General features: G+C 48.2%; 1 protein-coding gene across 6 annotated transcripts in view; it reads left to right on the top strand.

Moving 5' to 3' along the window:
* The window catches only part of mtus1a (microtubule associated tumor suppressor 1a), a 60,149-nt gene that overhangs the window by 1,575 nt on the left and 39,643 nt on the right, over positions 1–18,931 (top strand). For 2 of the 6 annotated variants that reach the window (XM_046323629.1, XM_046323626.1), the window contains exons 2-6: positions 6,466–8,967; positions 9,626–9,851; positions 11,594–11,821; positions 13,498–13,602; positions 14,271–14,381. In XM_046323629.1, coding sequence (XP_046179585.1) covers positions 6,697–8,967; positions 9,626–9,851; positions 11,594–11,821; positions 13,498–13,602; positions 14,271–14,381 — 2,941 coding nt within the window. In that variant the 5' untranslated portion in view covers positions 6,466–6,696. Of the gene's footprint in view, positions 1–2,107; positions 2,278–6,465; positions 8,968–9,625; positions 9,852–11,593; positions 11,822–13,497; positions 13,603–14,270; positions 14,382–17,153; positions 17,374–18,931 lie in introns of those variants that run through there. The other 4 variants (XM_046323627.1, XM_046323628.1, XM_046323632.1 and 1 more) reach the window with 4 other exon arrangements.

Raw genomic sequence — 18,931 nt, 5'->3', positions numbered from 1 at the left:
TGGGGGATTAGGATGCAGAGCAGGCTGGGTGCCTGGGGATTAGGATGCAGAGCAGGCTGGGTGCCTGGGGGATTAGGATGCAGAGCAGGCTGGGTGCCTGGGGGATTAGGATGCAGAGCAGGCTGGGTGCCTGGGGGATTAGGATGCAGAGCAGGCTGGGTTCCTGGGGGATAAGGATGCAGAGTAGCAGAGCAGGCTGGGTGCCTGGGGCATTAGGATGCAGAGCAGGCTGGGCGCCTGGGGGATTAGGATGCAGAGCAGGCTGGGCGCCTGGGGGATTAGGATGCAGAGTAGCAGAGCAGGCTGGGTGCCTGGGGCATTAGGATGCAGAGCAGGCTGGGTGCCTGGGGGGGATTAGGATGCAGGCTAGGTGCCTGTAATTTCCCTTCAAATCCATGAAGGAAGAGAACAAGTGCACACTTCGGGAGAAAGGAAATATGATTGGGATGCCACCGCTGTGATGGCATTGTTTGACCTCTGCTCCAGTTCATGGTGTGTAGAACAGGTGTAAACCTTCACTGACTAGATTTACTTGATTAACTCCAGTAAGGTGCTACTTGTCTCATATCCACCTTCTATGGTCAGAATTCATCATCATTGGCATTTGAACAGTTTTTCTGTTATCACATCCCTGATTTACAGGAAATCTATCCTATGCCACAGTCTTTTAGCATCCGACACTGTATGCACGGGGCACAATGAAGCACATTCACTGGTTAGCCTAGCTAGTTGTTATGTTTCACGAAGACAAAGCTTGTGTGTTCCATCTTCAGGTCTATCTGCTCACAAGGCTTGGTCACACTGAGAGCCGAAGATAATGGGGCATTAATTTTGAAATAATTATTTTTGACATTTTCTTCCCAGGGCAATTTTCCAGGAAGTATCAGATGTATATCAGATGTTTTTAGAGGTCCTATGACTGAGTCGGTGGGATAGTGTTTCATACCCTGCTATTTCAGATTGTAACAATGATCTGCAAAATTACATTTCATCCAGGCTCTCCTAAGTGTGTGGCTGACTGTGCTCAGCTCATCCAGACCTAATCACTGTTCATGTTGGAGGAGTCTGGGAGGGAGCTGGACTGGGGCTGTGTTGGAACCCAGCCTCACAGGGCTCACAGCTACAAACTTAGAAGCTCAGGTACACACTCTTCTCTCAACGTCTCCAGGCTGATGTTGGGAACAAATTACAGGAAAAGTTGTTCCATAATAGAACTCTACAACAAAAACACTAAACTGTCCCCTGGGACATTATTGAATGTAACTTCAGGTAAGCATATTTTGTAATACCTTTTGGAAATGGTTTGGGACGGGAGCTCTTCCATGCTGGTGGCTCGGGATGTGTGTCGTTGCTTACCAAGATTATGGTTCCTCAGGTCATGTTTAAGGACCTTTATGGATTAAGCAGAAATGGCGCTGGTCAGTAGGGTTCAGACCTAGGCCCTATGTTTTAATGGAAGGCCTAGTCAACTGTAGGGCTCTTAACCCAGCAGATCATGCACTCTGAGATGACATTGCCAGTGTTTACTAGGCCTAGGGGTATGATGAAGGTCCAGGGGAACAGTCCACTATCACTCTAGGCCTGGACTGACATCCCTGCATATTTGTGCTGTTTTGCTCACACATGTTAATCCAATGTATGGTAATAGTTTGTGAGTATGTGTATGTAGGAATGGTCTGGCTTTGTCTGGAACCTAGGCCCCTCATCCCACTCCCACACCCCCTTTCATTTCCCCCCCATTTGCCAAAAAGCTGTCTGATACATTCCCCCATGAAATAGACACTTCGGCTGCTTAGCAACAGTGAATGCTGATTCGGACTGCTAGGCCTTGCTCCCCCCCCCCCCCCCCAGTAATTTGCTCGACATCTCTCTTGCCCCCCCCCAACATGCACATGCACAGGCACGTTGTACTGTCTCTGTACTGTCCAGGGGCCTGACTGACAGAGGCTGCTACTGTTGGACTAAGTCACATTCCTACAGGGAGGAGGGGGGATAAAACCAGACTATTCTGCTTGCAGCTCAGAGAAGTCCCTCTCTTTCGCTGTGTTACTGATGCACGGCTGAGTTTGAGTGCCGTGAGGGGGTGTGTACTGTTTGTGTAAAGGGAGCTGTCATCCCAGCAGTGTTAATGCTAGTGCTAGCCACAGGAGGTGTACACAAGGCTACTGGTTGGTTTTAGTGCTGTGGGAAGCACTAATGGGATTGTCTCAGAGAGGGACCTGGGTAAGCTGAGAGATCTGTGGCTTGATACGGATACACAACAACACAAACTGACTGGTAAGGCTGCTTTTTCTCATCAATGATTTTGTTAATGAATGTGTCTCAGAGGAGTGTACTGTATTTGTCAGTAGATTGCATATCAATGGATGATCATGATGTGCTCCATCTTGTATAATATTACATGATTTCAGTTTAAGTTTTGTTTTCCTTTATTAGTGGACAGCTACAAATGCAAGTTTTAGTTTTTGTCATTAAGTGTTGCTGCCCTGCATAGTGTTTCTTTCCTATATGTGGCTTTGTGCCATATTTCTCCCAGGTCTGGTGGTTGGATTATTCCATAAACATAGTGGAGCCATGGTTAATATCAAGTTGGTCTGCTGTTGTACTTTACATAAAACACTAGCACTAAGACCAAGCCAAAGTTTCCTACTCTTTAAATCCCTGGAGTGAATGATTACCGGTATAAAAGCAATCTCCCAAATGAAAACGCTTGCCAAGGTCCAATGTACAGATTTTTATATCTCTCCTGCATTAGTCTTGCTGTACGTCTTTAAGTGGCTGGTGTTGGCTTGAGAAGTCTGGAAATGACTAAGCACTCTATTCTGCCTGTTCCCTAGGAAACCTTTCATTCTGTCACAGAGAGGTGTGTTGTTGCTCAGCCTTAATAGCAAACATTGCATTCAGATCTGGACTATTGAACCCTATCAATGAAAATGCCTTGATTAATAAAATAATTTCCTGTGACAAAATTAGAGAAATGACAGTTAAATCTACAATATATTGTGCATGACAGAGCAAGCAGATAGCCGTCAGTAACTAAAGTGGGTGGTGATAAATGAATCAGATATATCAAACATGGTTTGATATATTGACAATATGAGCTGAACATACACCCTAAGCATTTCAGAGGAATGGCTGTGACTTTACAATGCCACTGTGTTGTAATTCTATTCCTTTTGTTCAGATCTGTCTCAATCAGGAGACAAGACTCTTTCTTTAGTGAGGAAAATTACAATACTTAGCAATTGGAATTTGACATCAAGGTTTTTTTCCCCACTTTGCAATTCCTGCAATTGTGTGTCAGTAATTTTTGAAGCACAACGTATGATTACATTTAATTATGGTTTGTTTCTTGGCGAAATCAAAATATTTAGCCGGTATCACTGATAATGAATATCTTGGTGGTTATAGGGTTTTTATTGAGAAGGTCCTGAACCCCACACAAGCCACTATGCCAATATGTCCCAAATGGCACCCTATTCCCTATATAGTGCACTACTTTTGACCAGAGTCCTATGGGCCATTGTAAAAAGTAGTGCACTATAAAGGGAATAGGCTGCCATTTGGGGTGTAGACAGTCTTCCTTGGTAGAAAGGTGGCTGTGTGATTACAATGATCAGCATGTTAGTCACGGCTTCTCCATGACCGAAACCACTGATGTAATTGTAGTCAAGCCTTACGATTTAGTTATAGAAAGGAAGCATCCCAGCCTCCAGCTATCTGACATCTACTCCAGGTGTCTATTATCCCCCCCTACTCCAGGTGTCTATTATCCCCCCCCCCCTACTCCAGGTGTCTATTATCCCCCCCTACTCCAGGTGTCTATTATCCCCCCCTACTCCAGGTGTCTATTATCCCCCCTACTCCAGGTGTCTATTATCCCCCCTACTCCAGGTGTCTATTATCCCCCTACTCCAGGTGTCTATTATCTACTCCAGGTGTCTATTATCCCCCTCTACTCCAGGTGTCTATTATCCCCCTCTACTCCAGGTGTCTATTATCCCCTCTACTCCAGGTGTCTATTATCCCCCTCTACTCCAGGTGTCTATTATCCCCCCTCTACTCCAGGTGTCTATTAACCCCCTCTACTCCAGGTGTCTCTCCCCCCAATCTGTTCCGGGTGTCTCTCCCCCCATCTGTTACGGGTGTCTATTATCCCCCACCCCCAATCTACTCTCATGGCCTTTGACAGCCGAGGAACACCAGATGCTGTACATTTACTGTTGCCACAGGGAATTATCATTAATTATACCAGAACTTTATTCTCCCCTTTTCTGGATGTTCCTCCTGGGAAAGTAGCTTGGCCTTGTTTCCCCTTCCTCCTCCCTCCATCCCTTCCCTCTCTTATTGAACATGACGGGAGTGCCACAGCACAACTTTTCTTCCAACAATCCAGATTCATGTTGAAATCCCCTATCCCCAAGGATATCACTATGATTGTGGATTGTGTCCCAAATGGTACCCTATTCCCTTAATAGTGCACTACTTTTGACCAGGGCACATACAGTAAGATTCTGGTCAAATGCAGTCCATTATGTAGGGAATAGACTGCCATTTGGGACACACCCTTTGATTGTAAAATGGAGCAGACTGTGAACTACTGCACAAAGCAGCCCTTTTTACTACTTGTAAATGTCCAAAGTCTTGCTTTTATTTATTTACATGGGGTCAGGAACTTTACAGTGTTGGTGAATTGATATGTTCCTGGGCGGGCAGTAACACTACGAAGGGGCTAGGACTGGAGGCTTACCAGTCCAGTGAGCTAAAACAAACACAACAGGCCTGTTTAGATTTGATGTCAAGTGGTTATGGTGTCAAACCCATCTGAGCTGGTTTCCCCAACATCAACCCCAGCATGGGTCATTCCCCACCTCTCACGCCTCAGGCATCGGGGGGGGGGGGAGTTGTTATAACCCTAATGTGGACTCATGCTGGGTTCTATCAGTTATTTTGGTCAAAGGGTATTGTTATAATTGTCAAATCGGAGGAAATGTTGTCCGGTCCTCTGGCAGTCTCTATGGGGGTGCCACAGGGTTCAGTTCTCGGGCCGACTATTTTCTCTGTATATATCAATGCTCTTGCTGCGCGCGATTCCCTGATTCACCTCAGACGACACCATTCTGTATACTTCTAAAAAATAAAATACTATGGTAATAAAATGGAGTGTCACTGCCATGATGTCCAGCGTCGGCGTTACCATCGACACTTCAGACAGTTGACGTCCAGCGTCGGCGTTACCATCGACACTTCAGACAGTTGACGTCCAGCGTCGGCGTTACCATCGGCACTTCAGACAGTTGACGTCCAGCGTCGGCGTTACCATCGGCACTTCAGACAGTTGACGTCCAGCGTCGGCGTTACCATCGACACTTCAGACAGTTGACGTCCAGCGTCGGCGTTACCATCGACACTTCAGACAGTTGACGTCCAGCGTCGGCGTTACCATCGACACTTCAGACAGTTGACGTCCAGCGTCGGCGTTACCATCGACACTTCAGACAGTTGACGTCCAGCGTCGGCGTTACCATCGACACTTCAGACAGTTGACGTCCAGCGTCGGCGTTACCATCGACACTTCAGACAGTTGACGTCCAGCGTCGGCGTTACCATCGACACTTCAGACAGTTGACGTCCAGCGTCGGCGTTACCATCGACACTTCAGACAGTTGCCCACGCCCAGCGTCCAGCGCCGGGCGTTACCATCGGCACTTCAGACAGTTGACGTCCAGTCGGCGTTACCATCGACACTTCAGACAGTTGACGTCCAGCGTCGGCGTTACCATCGACACTTCAGACAGTTTCCAGACAGTTCAGACAGTTGACGCCCAGCGTCGGCGTTACCGGCACTTCAGACAGTTGACGTCCTTCAGACATCGACACTTCAGACAGTTCACGTCCAGCGTCGGCGTTACCATCGACACTTCAGACAGTTGGGCTATACGCTTACATTTTATGACCATTTCTTAAGTCCAATTCAGTCGAGTATCAGAGTATCAGTATTACTTCTAATGCAGTACACTGAATTGGCTAGGAAACATGGGGACCAACACAGCCAGTGGTTGAATAATGCCAGTTTCCCCTGATGAGAACTTTGTTGTTTTCCCATTTGTATTGAACTATGATGGGTGTGTGTGGTATGTTCATGTCAGGCTTATAGTCCTGTAAAGTAAAGCCTTTTAACAATGCCACTTCTATCTGTCACTAATGTGCTGTGTGTGGTGTTTAGTCCAGGCATATCGGTTTTCTTTTAATGTTTTCAGAGCCGTCAGCCCAAAAAATGTCATCTGTTGGCATTTGATGACATCTGTGTAATTTTTACGGAAATCAGACCATTGCACAAGTACAGAGAATATTAGGTTTATGCAAAGTTCAATTTGGTTGGTGTATTTTATCACATAGTCCTGTAGGATATTCCCCTTTGACTCCATAAGCCGTCTCACCATTTTATCCCTTTTACTTGTACAGATCTGTTCCTGATGGTGATTCTCAGACATTGTCCTGGAGCAACTGTGAAGGCATAGTTGTAGCTGTATGCCATATTTAAAAAAAGTTGCTGCCCAATCAAGTCATTTGAATCCCATGGAAGTAAATGGCTGTTCATTTTGAGGTGCTTTGAAAACTAAACTTGACATAAATCATTGGGTATGCAGTAAACTCAAACACAGCTGTGCTAAAACATAACAAAAGCCTGCCAACATGTCCAGTGTGAAGACCAAGTGTAGACCCACGCAGCTGGCCCTCTCCTCAGGGCCCGGGGACAGTAACGGTAACTCAGTGGCCTGTCTCGGGACCCCCTCCCTGGACTCTCTGAGGAGCCTGAGTGATAGAGACTCCTCCAGTGCCCCTGACATGGAGTGTTGCCTGATTGAGGGCTCCCCGTCCCTGGCCAACCACCACACAGACCACATCAATTGCACATGTACAGCTAACACACCAATAAACGGTAACCTCAAACTTGGCTCACCTCCAGAGAACAGCTCCCTCGACCTCATCACATTTCCAGGGAATAGCACCTGCACTGTCCTCTCACCTGCAGTGACTGTACCTGGTGAGGGGGATATTTTGGAACCTGTCCAAACATCTGTCTCCAGCTGTGTCAACACCAGCCTGGATAACTGGAACGGGAATATCACTCTGGTGATCACCAGCCTGCAGGGGCACCATGGTGACAACCAGAGTGACTGGGGGAGTACTACATCGTCTGGTGACAGGAGTGTTGCTGCCTCTTCTGAATTGGCCTCTCCTGAGGGGGAAGAGAGCTCCAGCTCTGTGTCGCTCCGTGGCTCCAGTGAGAACAACTGCTCCATCGGCTCAGGAGAGATGGCGATGAGGTGGAACAGCTTCTGCCTGGAGGAGGCTGACACTCTCACTGTGTCTCTGTCTCTGGTGGAGCTGTCCACCAGTTCCTCTGCCCATGGCTCCCCTGCCCTGCCTGCTGACCTGGGCCATGGCCTGCTGTCATTGTCCACCACCACCACCCTGCCTGATGTCTGTGACGGGCTCCTGGAGAACAGACACACTGACACCCTCAAAGTAAAGGACAACCCAGGCCCTCAGTGCTGGGGCATGACCTTTATCCAATCAGATGACCAGGATCTCCCTCCTGAGGGTGACTGCCTTGCACCGCCTCGGTCTCCTGTGGATGTGGATCCCTGTGAGGCAGAGGGTGTACACCAGGCCACCTTTCTGTGTGAGCCAACCCCGTCTGCTGCATGTGGAGGTGCTTCCCCAGCCCCCAGCAGGCGGGCCAGCTCGGATGCCTATATCAGTGGAGGATCCACCGAGGGCAGGACCTTCATGCTGCCAGCCTCAGAGGAGCTGGACCTTGACGGCCGTGCCCAGACCTCCACACCAGTGCAGTGTGCTGGGAACAAACCCCTGGACTTGCCCTCCCTAACAGAATCCCCCTGCACTGGGGAACAAAGTCACACTGGTAGCCCTGTGGTCCAGACGGCTATCGACCAGCGAGGGGCTGCCCCAATGCTCGCATCCCCAAAACACTGTTTGGTCGCCAGGCTTCCCCCATCATCAGCTAACAGAATTATCAAAGCAGAAATCAGAACATTTCCAAAGCCAGATTTCAGCAGAGTGAAACCCAAGATCGTGTCGAGACCAGCTCAACCATTGACATTGGGAAGCCCTGCACCCGCAAAGAATAAGCCAGGGAAACCAGTCAACCAGCCCTGTCGTAAACCATCTCAGGTGAACAGGAACACTCCAATGAGAAACACTCCTAGTAAACCAGCCACAGTGAAAAATGGCCACCCGAGGGCTGCTGTGGCTGAGAATGCAGTCCCTGATTTCAATGGAATGACATTTATCCAGGCAGATGACCAAGACCTCTCTTCGGCTGCTGTGTCTCACATTGGTCCACTTGCTCTTAGTTTGACTGAGGAGGCAGAGTGTCGAGCATCCCTGTGTGATTCTGTCTCTGCTGCATTTGAAAATGTCCCACCAGTACCCAGCAGTCAGGCCACTAGTCGGGTCAGGTCAGAGGCAGAGCATGTGGCTTCTAACTGTGGAGGAGGATCCGCTCCAGTGCTGCCTGGAAACCAGACCTGTTTCCCATCTCCCACAGAGTCACCCTCCACAGAACAGCGAGCTGACCCTGCACCAGCTCTGGCCAGTCCTGGCAAGGATGGCAACAAGGAGGAAGTGCCACAGAGGAAGAGCCCTGGCTCTATCTCCTCAGCCACCTCACCATCCAATCAGGCATCAGTGTCAGCACGGCGGTCCCGCTGCTGGTCTGAGAGTTCCTCCACTACATCTATACCACACAGGGAGTCCAGAGCCTCCCCTAGCGGCTCAGCTAGCTTCATCATCCCCAAGGCCTACGTCCACCTGGGACAGAGCCAGGCCAGACCAGCCAGCCACAACCGCACTGGCAGTGCCCACAACAAACCGCCTGAGACCAGGAAGGAAGCAGAAGAGCGAAGCAGCAAGGAGATTAAGAAATCCTGCCTTGTGGTGAGTAAATGCAAATGACTTGTGCTCTAAACATAACATAGAATAAATCCTTTTGGCCTGTTTAATCAAATCCAAGTATGATGAAATGTGCAGAAAATATACTATTGATTAAAATGGCTGCAGAATATAATCCACTGCTTTGTTTAATCTTCCTACATTGTAGATGAATGGGACTTTTAAAGGTCCATGTGATTGTTTTGAAAGCGATTGTTTTTCTTCATTAGGCAGCTCTGGGATATTATTATTAAGTAGACCACAGACATCCAGGTTTTCCAAGGCCTCATTGAGGAGTTTTCATCTAAAAAGGCTGGCTTTTTACATGGAAATCTAGTACTTTAAATCTGTTTTAATTATCCCTCGGAGAGAAGAGGCAAGACTGCTGCTCAGCTCGAGTCTAGCAAACACACGCCATGTGCTCGGTGAGTGTTTTTAGCGGAGGGGGAAAACGGGGAGCGAGAGAGGTGGCCGGGAATGGCCTGAATCCCAGGGGGTATAAACTACACTAGCATCTTGGTTCTGTTGCCTGCAAATTGTTTTTATTACTTCCCAGGGTCTCCGTTTATGTCCCCACGGTGTACTAGATTGTGTGAGGAGCGGGAACGCGCTGTCTGGGCCTGTTGAGTGAGACTCTGGGAGTGACTGGTTGCTCTTGTTGCAGACGGCCTCTAAGACTGCGATGGGAGCAATGGCAGCAGTAGGAGCTGCCTGTGACAGGTTTAAGAGTAGACTTGGAGCACGGCCATCCCTCAACAGAGCCAGAGGAGCCCCAGCCTCAGCCCCTCAGGCTCTTCCTCCAGTATCTAGGCAAAGGCAGGGAAGAGATGTCTGCAGCAGTGCCTCTAGTGGGATGTGTTCGCCACGGGCCAAACAGAGCACCACAGCAGGTAAGAGCATTCTCCAACAGACAGAGTTAATACAATGTGTAAAACCTTTCTGTAAGACTAGATTGACACTGAGCTTTTGCGGTTGTGCTTTGATCTCTCTCACACAGAGTAAAAGTGACAAATCTCATCCAGGGGATAGTGTAAACATTGGCTGCGGTACAGAGTGAATACCTTTTTTTATAATCCAGACTGCCTGCCTTTGAATAAGCACCGGCCTAATGATTTCCTAGGCATTTCCTCTGTAATGTAAACAGTGAGCTATCCTGTTGTCGTTTAGTCAGGTCTGTATGTCTAGCAGTGTGTATAAGCACCAGAGGACTGACCTGCTGGATAGTGTGGTGGTTTGTGTAACTGACTGAAGTCTAATATTCTGCATCTGCTCGGTGTTTCTGTTGTATGGACTCCGCTCGTACAGATGATTCCATGATGTGTTTTAAGTGGTCAGTTTCACTAGTGATACATCTGATTCAAAGGTGTCATCCTAGTAGCCCTCACATCACGTAGTCATCAGTCTCATTGCCCAACACGTCCACCCTAGCATTGCTACCTGTCCTTTAGTTTAGGAGGGAAATGGATTCTAAATATCCTCATTATCTATGATAGTGGCTGACTTTACTGCAAATGTAAAGTGCCTTGTTCAATCTTCAAGACTCCTCTAAATGGTCATGCTTCAGTGGTAGTCAGCCAGGTTGCAGTGCACAATCTCACCATGAGAGGGCAACCTTTCCTGTTGCTGATGACCAGAGCTTGTGCCTTGATGCCACAAATAACATGGATACAGATGTCACGTAGCTCCCCTGCTCAGCTCAGGACCCAGAGATAAACACTCCACCCCCATCACTCTACCTCTACCGCTCCTATGAGCAGCATGAAGGGAGAGGGTAGGGACAGTCCCAGGGAAAGAGGAAAGAGGTGGGATTCTCCCTCTGATGGGAAGCCAGCTGTGCTACTAGAACAAGCAGAGGAAGGAAAGGGAGGTTTTTAAAGCTCAGCGCTGCTGTGAAAGCCACAGAACACAATGTCTGTGAAACCAACTCCCTTACAGAAAGCCTAGTAGATCTGTAGTGGTTTCAGGCTCTGCTCTGTATGTGGTAAAGGGACACCTGGTGCTGTTTATGATAAAGGTGCAGAAAATGAGTAACCATGAGGATAGGTGCCACAATTTGTCTCTCAGCTTTGTGCTCTTATTTGACACCAGTCATTCATGTAACCTGCTTATGTAACTCCATCAGAGGGGTATTGGGTGGTGTAACAGGCCTGATGTGGAGCTAGGCCAAGCCTGTCTGTCTGCTATACAACCTGCTTATGTAACTCCATCAGAGGGGTATTGGGTGGTGTAATAGGCCTGATGTGGAGCTAGGCCAAGCCTGTCTGTCTGCTATACAACCTGCTTATGTAACTCCATCAGAGGGGTATTGGGTGGTGTAACAGGCCTGATGTCTGCTATACAACCTGCTTAGGGCAATTATTATATTTCCACCAGTGCTCTGATCTGGCATGAACAAAAGTCAGCTCACCATTTGCCTTGACCATGGCTCATAACAGCTGATCTCTGACCAGTTACCAGATGGACTACTGAACACAAGGACTGGGGGCACTCAGTTGAAATGTTGTTTGTGTATTGTGGTGCAGCCTTATGAAAACATGTTGGGAGCAGAATATGCGGTTACTCTCTGCAGGATTCATTTTTTTACACTTCTGCCTCTTATTTCTGTGTCTCAATGCTGATATCTGTCATATAGGTCATCAGAGGTCCCAGACAGATGGAACCTCCTCAGCCAGCGGCAGCACTAAGACCCCAGTGACTGGTTCCAGACTCCCCCAGGCCTCTGGTCACACCCTGGCTGTGGGCTCCAGCCAGCCCTCTACTGCGGTCTCCTCCTCCAGACTGCTCTACAAGTCCCACGGTGTCCCCAAGAGCATCCCTTCCAAGGCCAGTGTGCACAGTGGCAGCACAGGAAATGCACAAGGTGAGAAGCTCAACTAGGGAAATCATACGCTGATATTGTTTTGTTCTAGTTGAATAAAAAAAACTATTTTTAAAAAAAAGCCTTATTTTACGAGGTCAATTGACTGAACACATTCTTGTTCACAGCAAGAATCTTGGATAGTCTTTATCAAGGTTGTTGCTCTCCAGGGTCCGTCTGGTTCTGTCAGGTTGATTTCTAAAGACACATCTGGTTACAGGGAAGGGTGGGGCGAGGCGGGTGAGCAGTGGACTGTACGTGGTGACCCACATTAAGAGGCTGCTGACTGGGCTGTGCTAAAACGTACATCTCCTTGGCTTTAAGCCTTCACATCAGCCTGCTGGAGACCCACATTAAGAGGCTACTGACTGGGCTGTGCTAAAATGTACATCTCCTTGGCTTTAAGCCTTCACATCAGCCTGCTGGAGACTCATACTTTTCATCCTGTGATTGTTCCTGTGATCTGTTTCTACATGAAATCACATACTGCAAAGGAAAGTCTATAATACACCTCAGTAGGTTCAGCAGTGTCTGAGAATGGTATGTCCTTTTTTGGATGGGTGGTATTTTTGAGTTATGTTCTTAGACGATGGTCCAGCTCAAACCTTCAGAAGTCTGAGATGAACATCAGAGCTAGTCTGTAAGGATAATGAATCCTACACAGTCAAATGAATTAAATAAATTGGCAACATTCCCATCTTGTATGGTTCAACTGTGCATGGTTCTAATAAGAACATTGATTGTGTCTTAACAAGCATGACTTGAAATGTCTGACTGTTGAGCTGTACAGTGGGAGGGAGGGGGAGAGGGAGCTAGCCCTGTTAGACAATGGGCCTTTTCCCTTTCAGCATCTTCAGCATACTGTGACCTGATTGGCTAAGCAGTTTTGTTTTCCAGACTGGGGTCCCCCCACACATGGTTGTCTAGGAGACTGGGTCTGTTCCACTGTAGTTCAGTTACAGTGATGCCTAAAGGGGGAAGAGCGCACACCACAGAAATACCACGGCGGAATATTTAGACATTTCTGTTGCGTTCTGGTTTTGGGTTTGCGATCTTTCCATCTTCCCAATGTCTGGTTACAGGGGACTGCGGAGCTGCACTTGGACTGAATTTTCTACTCAGGTTTTCACCAATTCCTCATTGATCCCACAAGGCAGTGCTGCAGGCTCCCACTGTGACCTCACTCTGCTGACATGTCTGCTCATTGGATCCTATCGCTTCTGTATCATCCCTTTGTTAGCTGCTTTTAACGGGAAGACTAGAATACGGCTATGGAAGAGTAAGTCAGACCAGATTTAGAATTGATTGTCTGTCTGCATTGGCTTTGTTTTCTAGAGCCCTGGAATAATTATATTAAATGATTTCATTTTAAGGCAACTATTCATTCTCAGTCCATGGCCCATCTCTTTAGTACTCTGTACTCTTCAGTTGTTGTAAATAAAGTGGAGCTGTTTTATAGAATTCTGAAGTATGGTACCAAGCTCCCTCATACATTTGTAAATGATAGAAATTAGATTTAAATGTTCCATTCCTAAGATGGTAAATCACATCAAGTTTAGATGTCGAGTGTCTGAATACTGAGGAAGTATGTAAGTCGCTCTGGATAAGAGCGTCTGCTAAATGACTTAAATGTAAATGTAAAGTATGTCTTAACTATTTGACTGTTATCTGCCCTACAGTTTCTGCAGGAGCAGCCCAGGTGTCTGTGGGAAGACCAGCCTCATGCAAGACCCCAGTGTTAAAAGCTAGACTCCTCTCACACCCAGGGAGTAACATAGGACCTGGTAAGATGGGAGTCTCATACAGACATACTGTAGTTATCCACAAAACCAACGAGTGACTAACAACTCTTCTATTGGCTGTTTTCCCCCAAGATTTAGTTTTGTTTCCTTCCTGAAGGTTCTTTTTTTGTTCTCTCTGTTTTGTTTTTTACTTGTTTTTTTTTACCCTCAATCTCCCAAATTCTAGTCAGATTAGTTGTTAGTCTGTTTTGTGTATCACCTAAAATCACATAATGCAGCGCAAATTAGATGGCGCCTCTCTAGATTCACAACATCTGCTATCAAATTCCTGGGAAGCTAAATTTGGGTGATTAGGAAATAGATTAGAGAACCAAAATGCTGACTTGAAGCTTTTGTTTAGATACGTCAACAGGGTGCTGATGAACACTGTTAAATTAAACGTATGTAGAGTTTTACTAGATTGAACATGGATCTTATCCAGGTGCCTGATAAGATGTGTACTGTTCAAACACCTTTTAAATGTGTTTAGCTAAGTTCCCATCAGTAGCCCCTGTCCCCTGTCCTGTGTGAGGCCTCAGCCTTTTAAATGTCATTCAGCAGGCAGAACTAGCTTTGATGCAGCAGTTCTCAGTCCCTTCATAGCCAGGGCACAGTGATGGTTCAGATCCACTCAAACCCCGAGCCTCATCTGAACATTTTATTATTCACAGCAGGATGCAAAACTACAGAGTCGACCAATCGGGTGCCTTCGAGGTCCAGAGCCAGTCCTATGAAAAGAACTGCTTCATCAAGACTTCTTCGCCCTGCCGCTGTATTACCTGGTGAGATGGTTGTTTCAGTTACCTACAGTGTTGACACTTTCTGTTGTAAAAGAGTTCCCAACTCAATAAGCCCATCTGAGATGTAGATATTCTGTTTTTATGTGGTCAATGGTCATATCCAGATATGATTGGCAGTTTGTATGATTGGCAGTTTGTATGATTAGCAGTTTGTATGATTGGCAGTTTGTATGATTGGTAGTTTGTATGATTGGCAGTTTGTATGATTGGCAGTTTGTATCATTGGCAGTTTGATTGGCAGTTTGTATGATTGGCAGTTTGTATGATTGGCAGTTTGTATGATTGGCAGTTTGTATGATTGGCAGTTTGTATGATTGGCAGTTTGTATGATTGGCAGTTTGTCTGCGAGAAAAGCTGTTTGGCTTGACCTCCAGAATGTCTGAAACTGCACTGGTTTGAGGTTCTACGTTCTGACTACATTATTCTAGACTAAATTCCTTGTGGACTAGGACCTTTTCTGGAGAGCTGTGGCCAATCTGCCGTAGTTACACATAATGAGGCCTCTTAACAGGAAAAGCCCTTTGTTTCTCTGGCAGACAAACATACAACTGTTGTGTTCATGTCCATAGTCCTTTGTGGCTAGTGGGAGGTGGTTTTGCTTGTGGCCATCTATGCTTTGGCTGCATAAAATGTATAATGTTCTACTGAAATGGTTTCAATTGCCCAAAACAATCAGAATATGTAAAAACACTTTTTATACTCAAGGCAGCTGAAGCTGTTTAGTATTTGCATAATACTTCTTTCTGAATGTTGGACAGTAGGCCTTTTTGTTTCTAGGGGGAGTAACAGACCTCCCGTTATGAATTGTAGCTCCAGAATGTAATGTAGTTTATCCCCCCTGTCATAGCATCTACTGTAAATGAGATGATGGGATTTTACTGAGCACCCGTACAGTAGTATTGAGAGCCCCCGGACGGACGGTAGTGTTGAGAGCCCCCGGACGGACGGTAGGGTTGAGAGCCCCCGGACGGACGGTAGGGTTGAGAGCCCCCGGACGGACGGTAGGGTTGAGAGCCCCGGACGGACGGTAGGGTTGAGAGCCCCCGGACGGACGGTAGGGGTTGAGAGCCCCGGACGGACGGTAGGGTGAGAGCCCCCGGACGGACGGTAGGGTTGAGAGCCCCCGGACGGACGGTAGGGTTGAGAGCCCCCGGACGGACGGTAGGGTTGAGAGCCCCCGGACGGACGGTAGGGTTGAGAGCCCCCGGACGGACGGTAGGGTTGAGAGCCCCCGACGGACGGTTGAGAGCCCCGGACGGACGGTAGGGTTGAGAGCCCCCGGACGGACGGTAGGGTTGAGAGCCCCGGACGGACGGTAGGGTTGAGAGCCCCGGACGGACGGACGGACGGTAGGGTTGAGAGCCCCGGACGGACGGTAGGGTTGAGAGCCCCGGACGGACGGTAGGGTTGAGAGGACGGACGGTAGGGTTGAGAGCCCCGGACGGACGGTAGGGTTGAGAGCCCCGGACGGACGGTAGGGTTGAGAGCCCCCGGACGGACGGTAGGGTTGAGAGCCCCCGACGGACGGACGGCCCCCGGACGGACGGGTTGAGAGCCCCGGACGGACGGTAGGGTTGAGAGCCCCGGACGGACGGTAGGGTTGAGAGCCCCGGACGGACGGTAGGGTTGAGAGCCCCGGACGGACGGTAGGGTTGAGAGCCCCCGGACGGACGGTAGGGTTGAGAGCCCCGGACGGACGGTAGGGTTGAGAGCCCCGGACGGACGGTAGGGTTGAGAGCCCCCGGACGGACGGTAGGGTTGAGAGCCCCCGGACGGACGGTAGGGTTGAGAGCCCCCGGACGGACGGTAGGGTTGAGAGCCCCCGGACGGACGGTAGGGTTGAGAGCCCCCGGACGGACGGTAGGGTTGAGAGCCCCCGGACGGACGGTAGGGTTGAGAGCCCCCGGACGGACGGTAGGGTTGAGAGCCCCGGACGGACGGTAGGGTTGAGAGCCCCCCGGTACGGACGTAGGGTTGAGAGCCCCCGGACGGACGGTAGGGTTGAGAGCCCCGGACGGACGGTAGGGTTGAGAGCCCCCGGACGGACGGTAGGGTTGAGAGCCCCCGGACGGACGGTAGGGTTGAGAGCCCCCGGACGGACGGTAGGGTTGAGAGCCCCCGGACGGACGGTAGGGTTGAACTGTGAGAGCAGGGCTAAGTGAGCAGGGTTGTTTTTAGCTCATTGGGCTCAACCTTGCCATGAGCTAGCCATCACCTCCTGCCATTTCTCTTCTCCTCTCTCTGCTGGTGTGAAGGGGAGCAGAAGGGAGGGAGCAAAAGGGAGGGAGGGGTGAATTAGATTGAGCCACCATTCGCTCCAGTCTCCACTGTTCACTCCTCCCCCTTCCCCCTCCTTGTTCCCTCCCACTCCCCTCCCCCTCTGCCACCATCGCCCAGCTCTGGGAGATTCTAGAGTTCTATTGCTAGATATTTGTCTGAGCAATGAATGGTCTGAACTGAAGGCTGGCTCGAACTCCAGGATTAGGGATGTCTTTCTCTGCCTCTGCCTGTCACATCTGTCCAGGGCAGAGCTATTGAAAGCCTGCTGCCCCACCCCCCCCCCCCTGCCAGCTTGTCTCCCAGCTGGGCATGTGCTGCTGGTCCTCATTCTGAGTGGGAGGAGTTCCTGTTGCCATGGTGAACTGACTGAAGGGGCTCTCACATGGTAACGGTTGCTGCTGCTGTTTTTTTCTCTTCATGTCTCAGTGCTACTGTCAACTGAGGCACTCTACCCTGAGACCATCTTTGGCATGTGGTGCACAGCAAGTTTACCATCTTCTACCTCTGGATTTTCTGGGGATTTAAAGTACAGTAGTTAGTGTTGGGTATATCCCTTCCTTGGTGTTTGGAGAGATGTTATGGTCTATGAAACTCTCACTGGTCAACATCCACGTGCGGCTGGCGGCCAAGGGTTTACTCAGGAACCTGCAGCAGCTGTCAGGATGCAGGAAGAACACCGGCGTGTTCTACACAGGTCTGTTTAATACCGCACCGCCAACACAGGAAACCACTACAGCTTACGCTGCTGTAGCCTCTGTTTTACACCGGCTAATTTCACTGTTATTGCCGTTCGTGCTACTCACTTCGTGCTACTCACTTCGTGCTACTCACTTCGTGCTACTCACTTCGTGCTACTCACACAGAGCTGCGCTGTTTGTGAATCTATTTTTAGCTTTTGTTTACCAGGAGCGGTTCACCTTTTATGCTACCTACCTGCATCCATTTAGAGGAATACATGTTTCTTATAATAATAATAATAATAATATATGTCATTTAGCAGACGCTTTTATCCAAAGCGACTTACAGTCATGTGTGCATACATTCTACGTATGGGTGGTCCCGGGAATCGAACCCACTACCCTGGCGTTACAAGCGCCATGCTCTACCAACTGAGCTACAGAAGGACCACTTATAGTATGTTGCTTTTTTAATCAACTTTATTTAAATGAAATACTCAAGAAATATTTGTTTTATACTTGTGAGTCATGACAAGAATAGTAAACAAACTAATATTCAGAGAACAAAGGACATTTTACTGGTCCTCACTTCAAATTAGGGTTAGGCGTTATGGTTTTTGAAAATTAGTGTTTTAAATGGGAATCAATTGTTGGTTCCCAAAAAGTCCTCAAGTATAGGAAGACATATAGCACTGTGTGTTGTATGTATGCATGAGAGCACTCTTCGTCTTGCATGCAGGGAAACCCACTGCTCCAGTTTCAGCCTGACATGTGGGTTATTTTCAGCAGCACTCACTGGGTTGAGCTGTGGGAATGTTGTGACAGAGGACAAATCCCACAGAAAATTCTCATCAGATTATTTTTAAAATGCATCCATTTGTTGGGCAAATCAAGCCAAATAATGTTTCACTCAAACATAACATTTTTATTTTTTAAATTTAACTAGGCAAGTCACTTCTGAACAAATTCTTATTTACTATGACAGCCTACCAAAATGCAAAAGGCCTCCTTGCGGGGATGGGGGTTGGGATTAAAAATATAGGGCAAAACCTACATCACAACAAGATAATTTACAATACATAGAGACCTAAGATGACAACATAGCATGGCAGCAACACATGAGCACAACATGGTAGCAGCACAAAACACGGTACAAACAATATTGGGCACAGACAACATCACAAAGGACAAGAAGTTAGACAACAGATACCTTTGGCCATGTACTGTGTGTACACCTGCTTGTTGAACATCTCATTCCAAAATCATGGGAATTAAAATGGAGTGGGTACCCCCTATGCTGCTATAACAGCCTCCATTCTTCTGGGAAGACAGTCCACTAGATGTTGGAACACTGTTGAGGGTACTGATGTTGGGCGATTAGGCCTGGCTCGCAGTCTGCATTCTAATTCATCTCAAAGGTGTTCGATGAGGTGGAGGTCAGTGCTCTGTGCAGGCCAGGCAACTTCTTCCACACCGATCTAGACAAACCATTTCTGCATGGACCTCGCTTTGTGCACGGGGGCATTATGCTGAAACAGCAAAGGGCCTTCCCAAACTGTTGCCACAAAGTTGGAA

This window comes from Oncorhynchus gorbuscha, linkage group LG23, assembly GCF_021184085.1.
Source record: "Oncorhynchus gorbuscha isolate QuinsamMale2020 ecotype Even-year linkage group LG23, OgorEven_v1.0, whole genome shotgun sequence".
Lineage (NCBI taxonomy): Eukaryota > Metazoa > Chordata > Actinopteri > Salmoniformes > Salmonidae > Oncorhynchus > Oncorhynchus gorbuscha.
The sequence above is the reverse complement of the archived record's forward strand: the minus strand, read 5'-3'. Positions and strand labels throughout refer to the sequence as shown.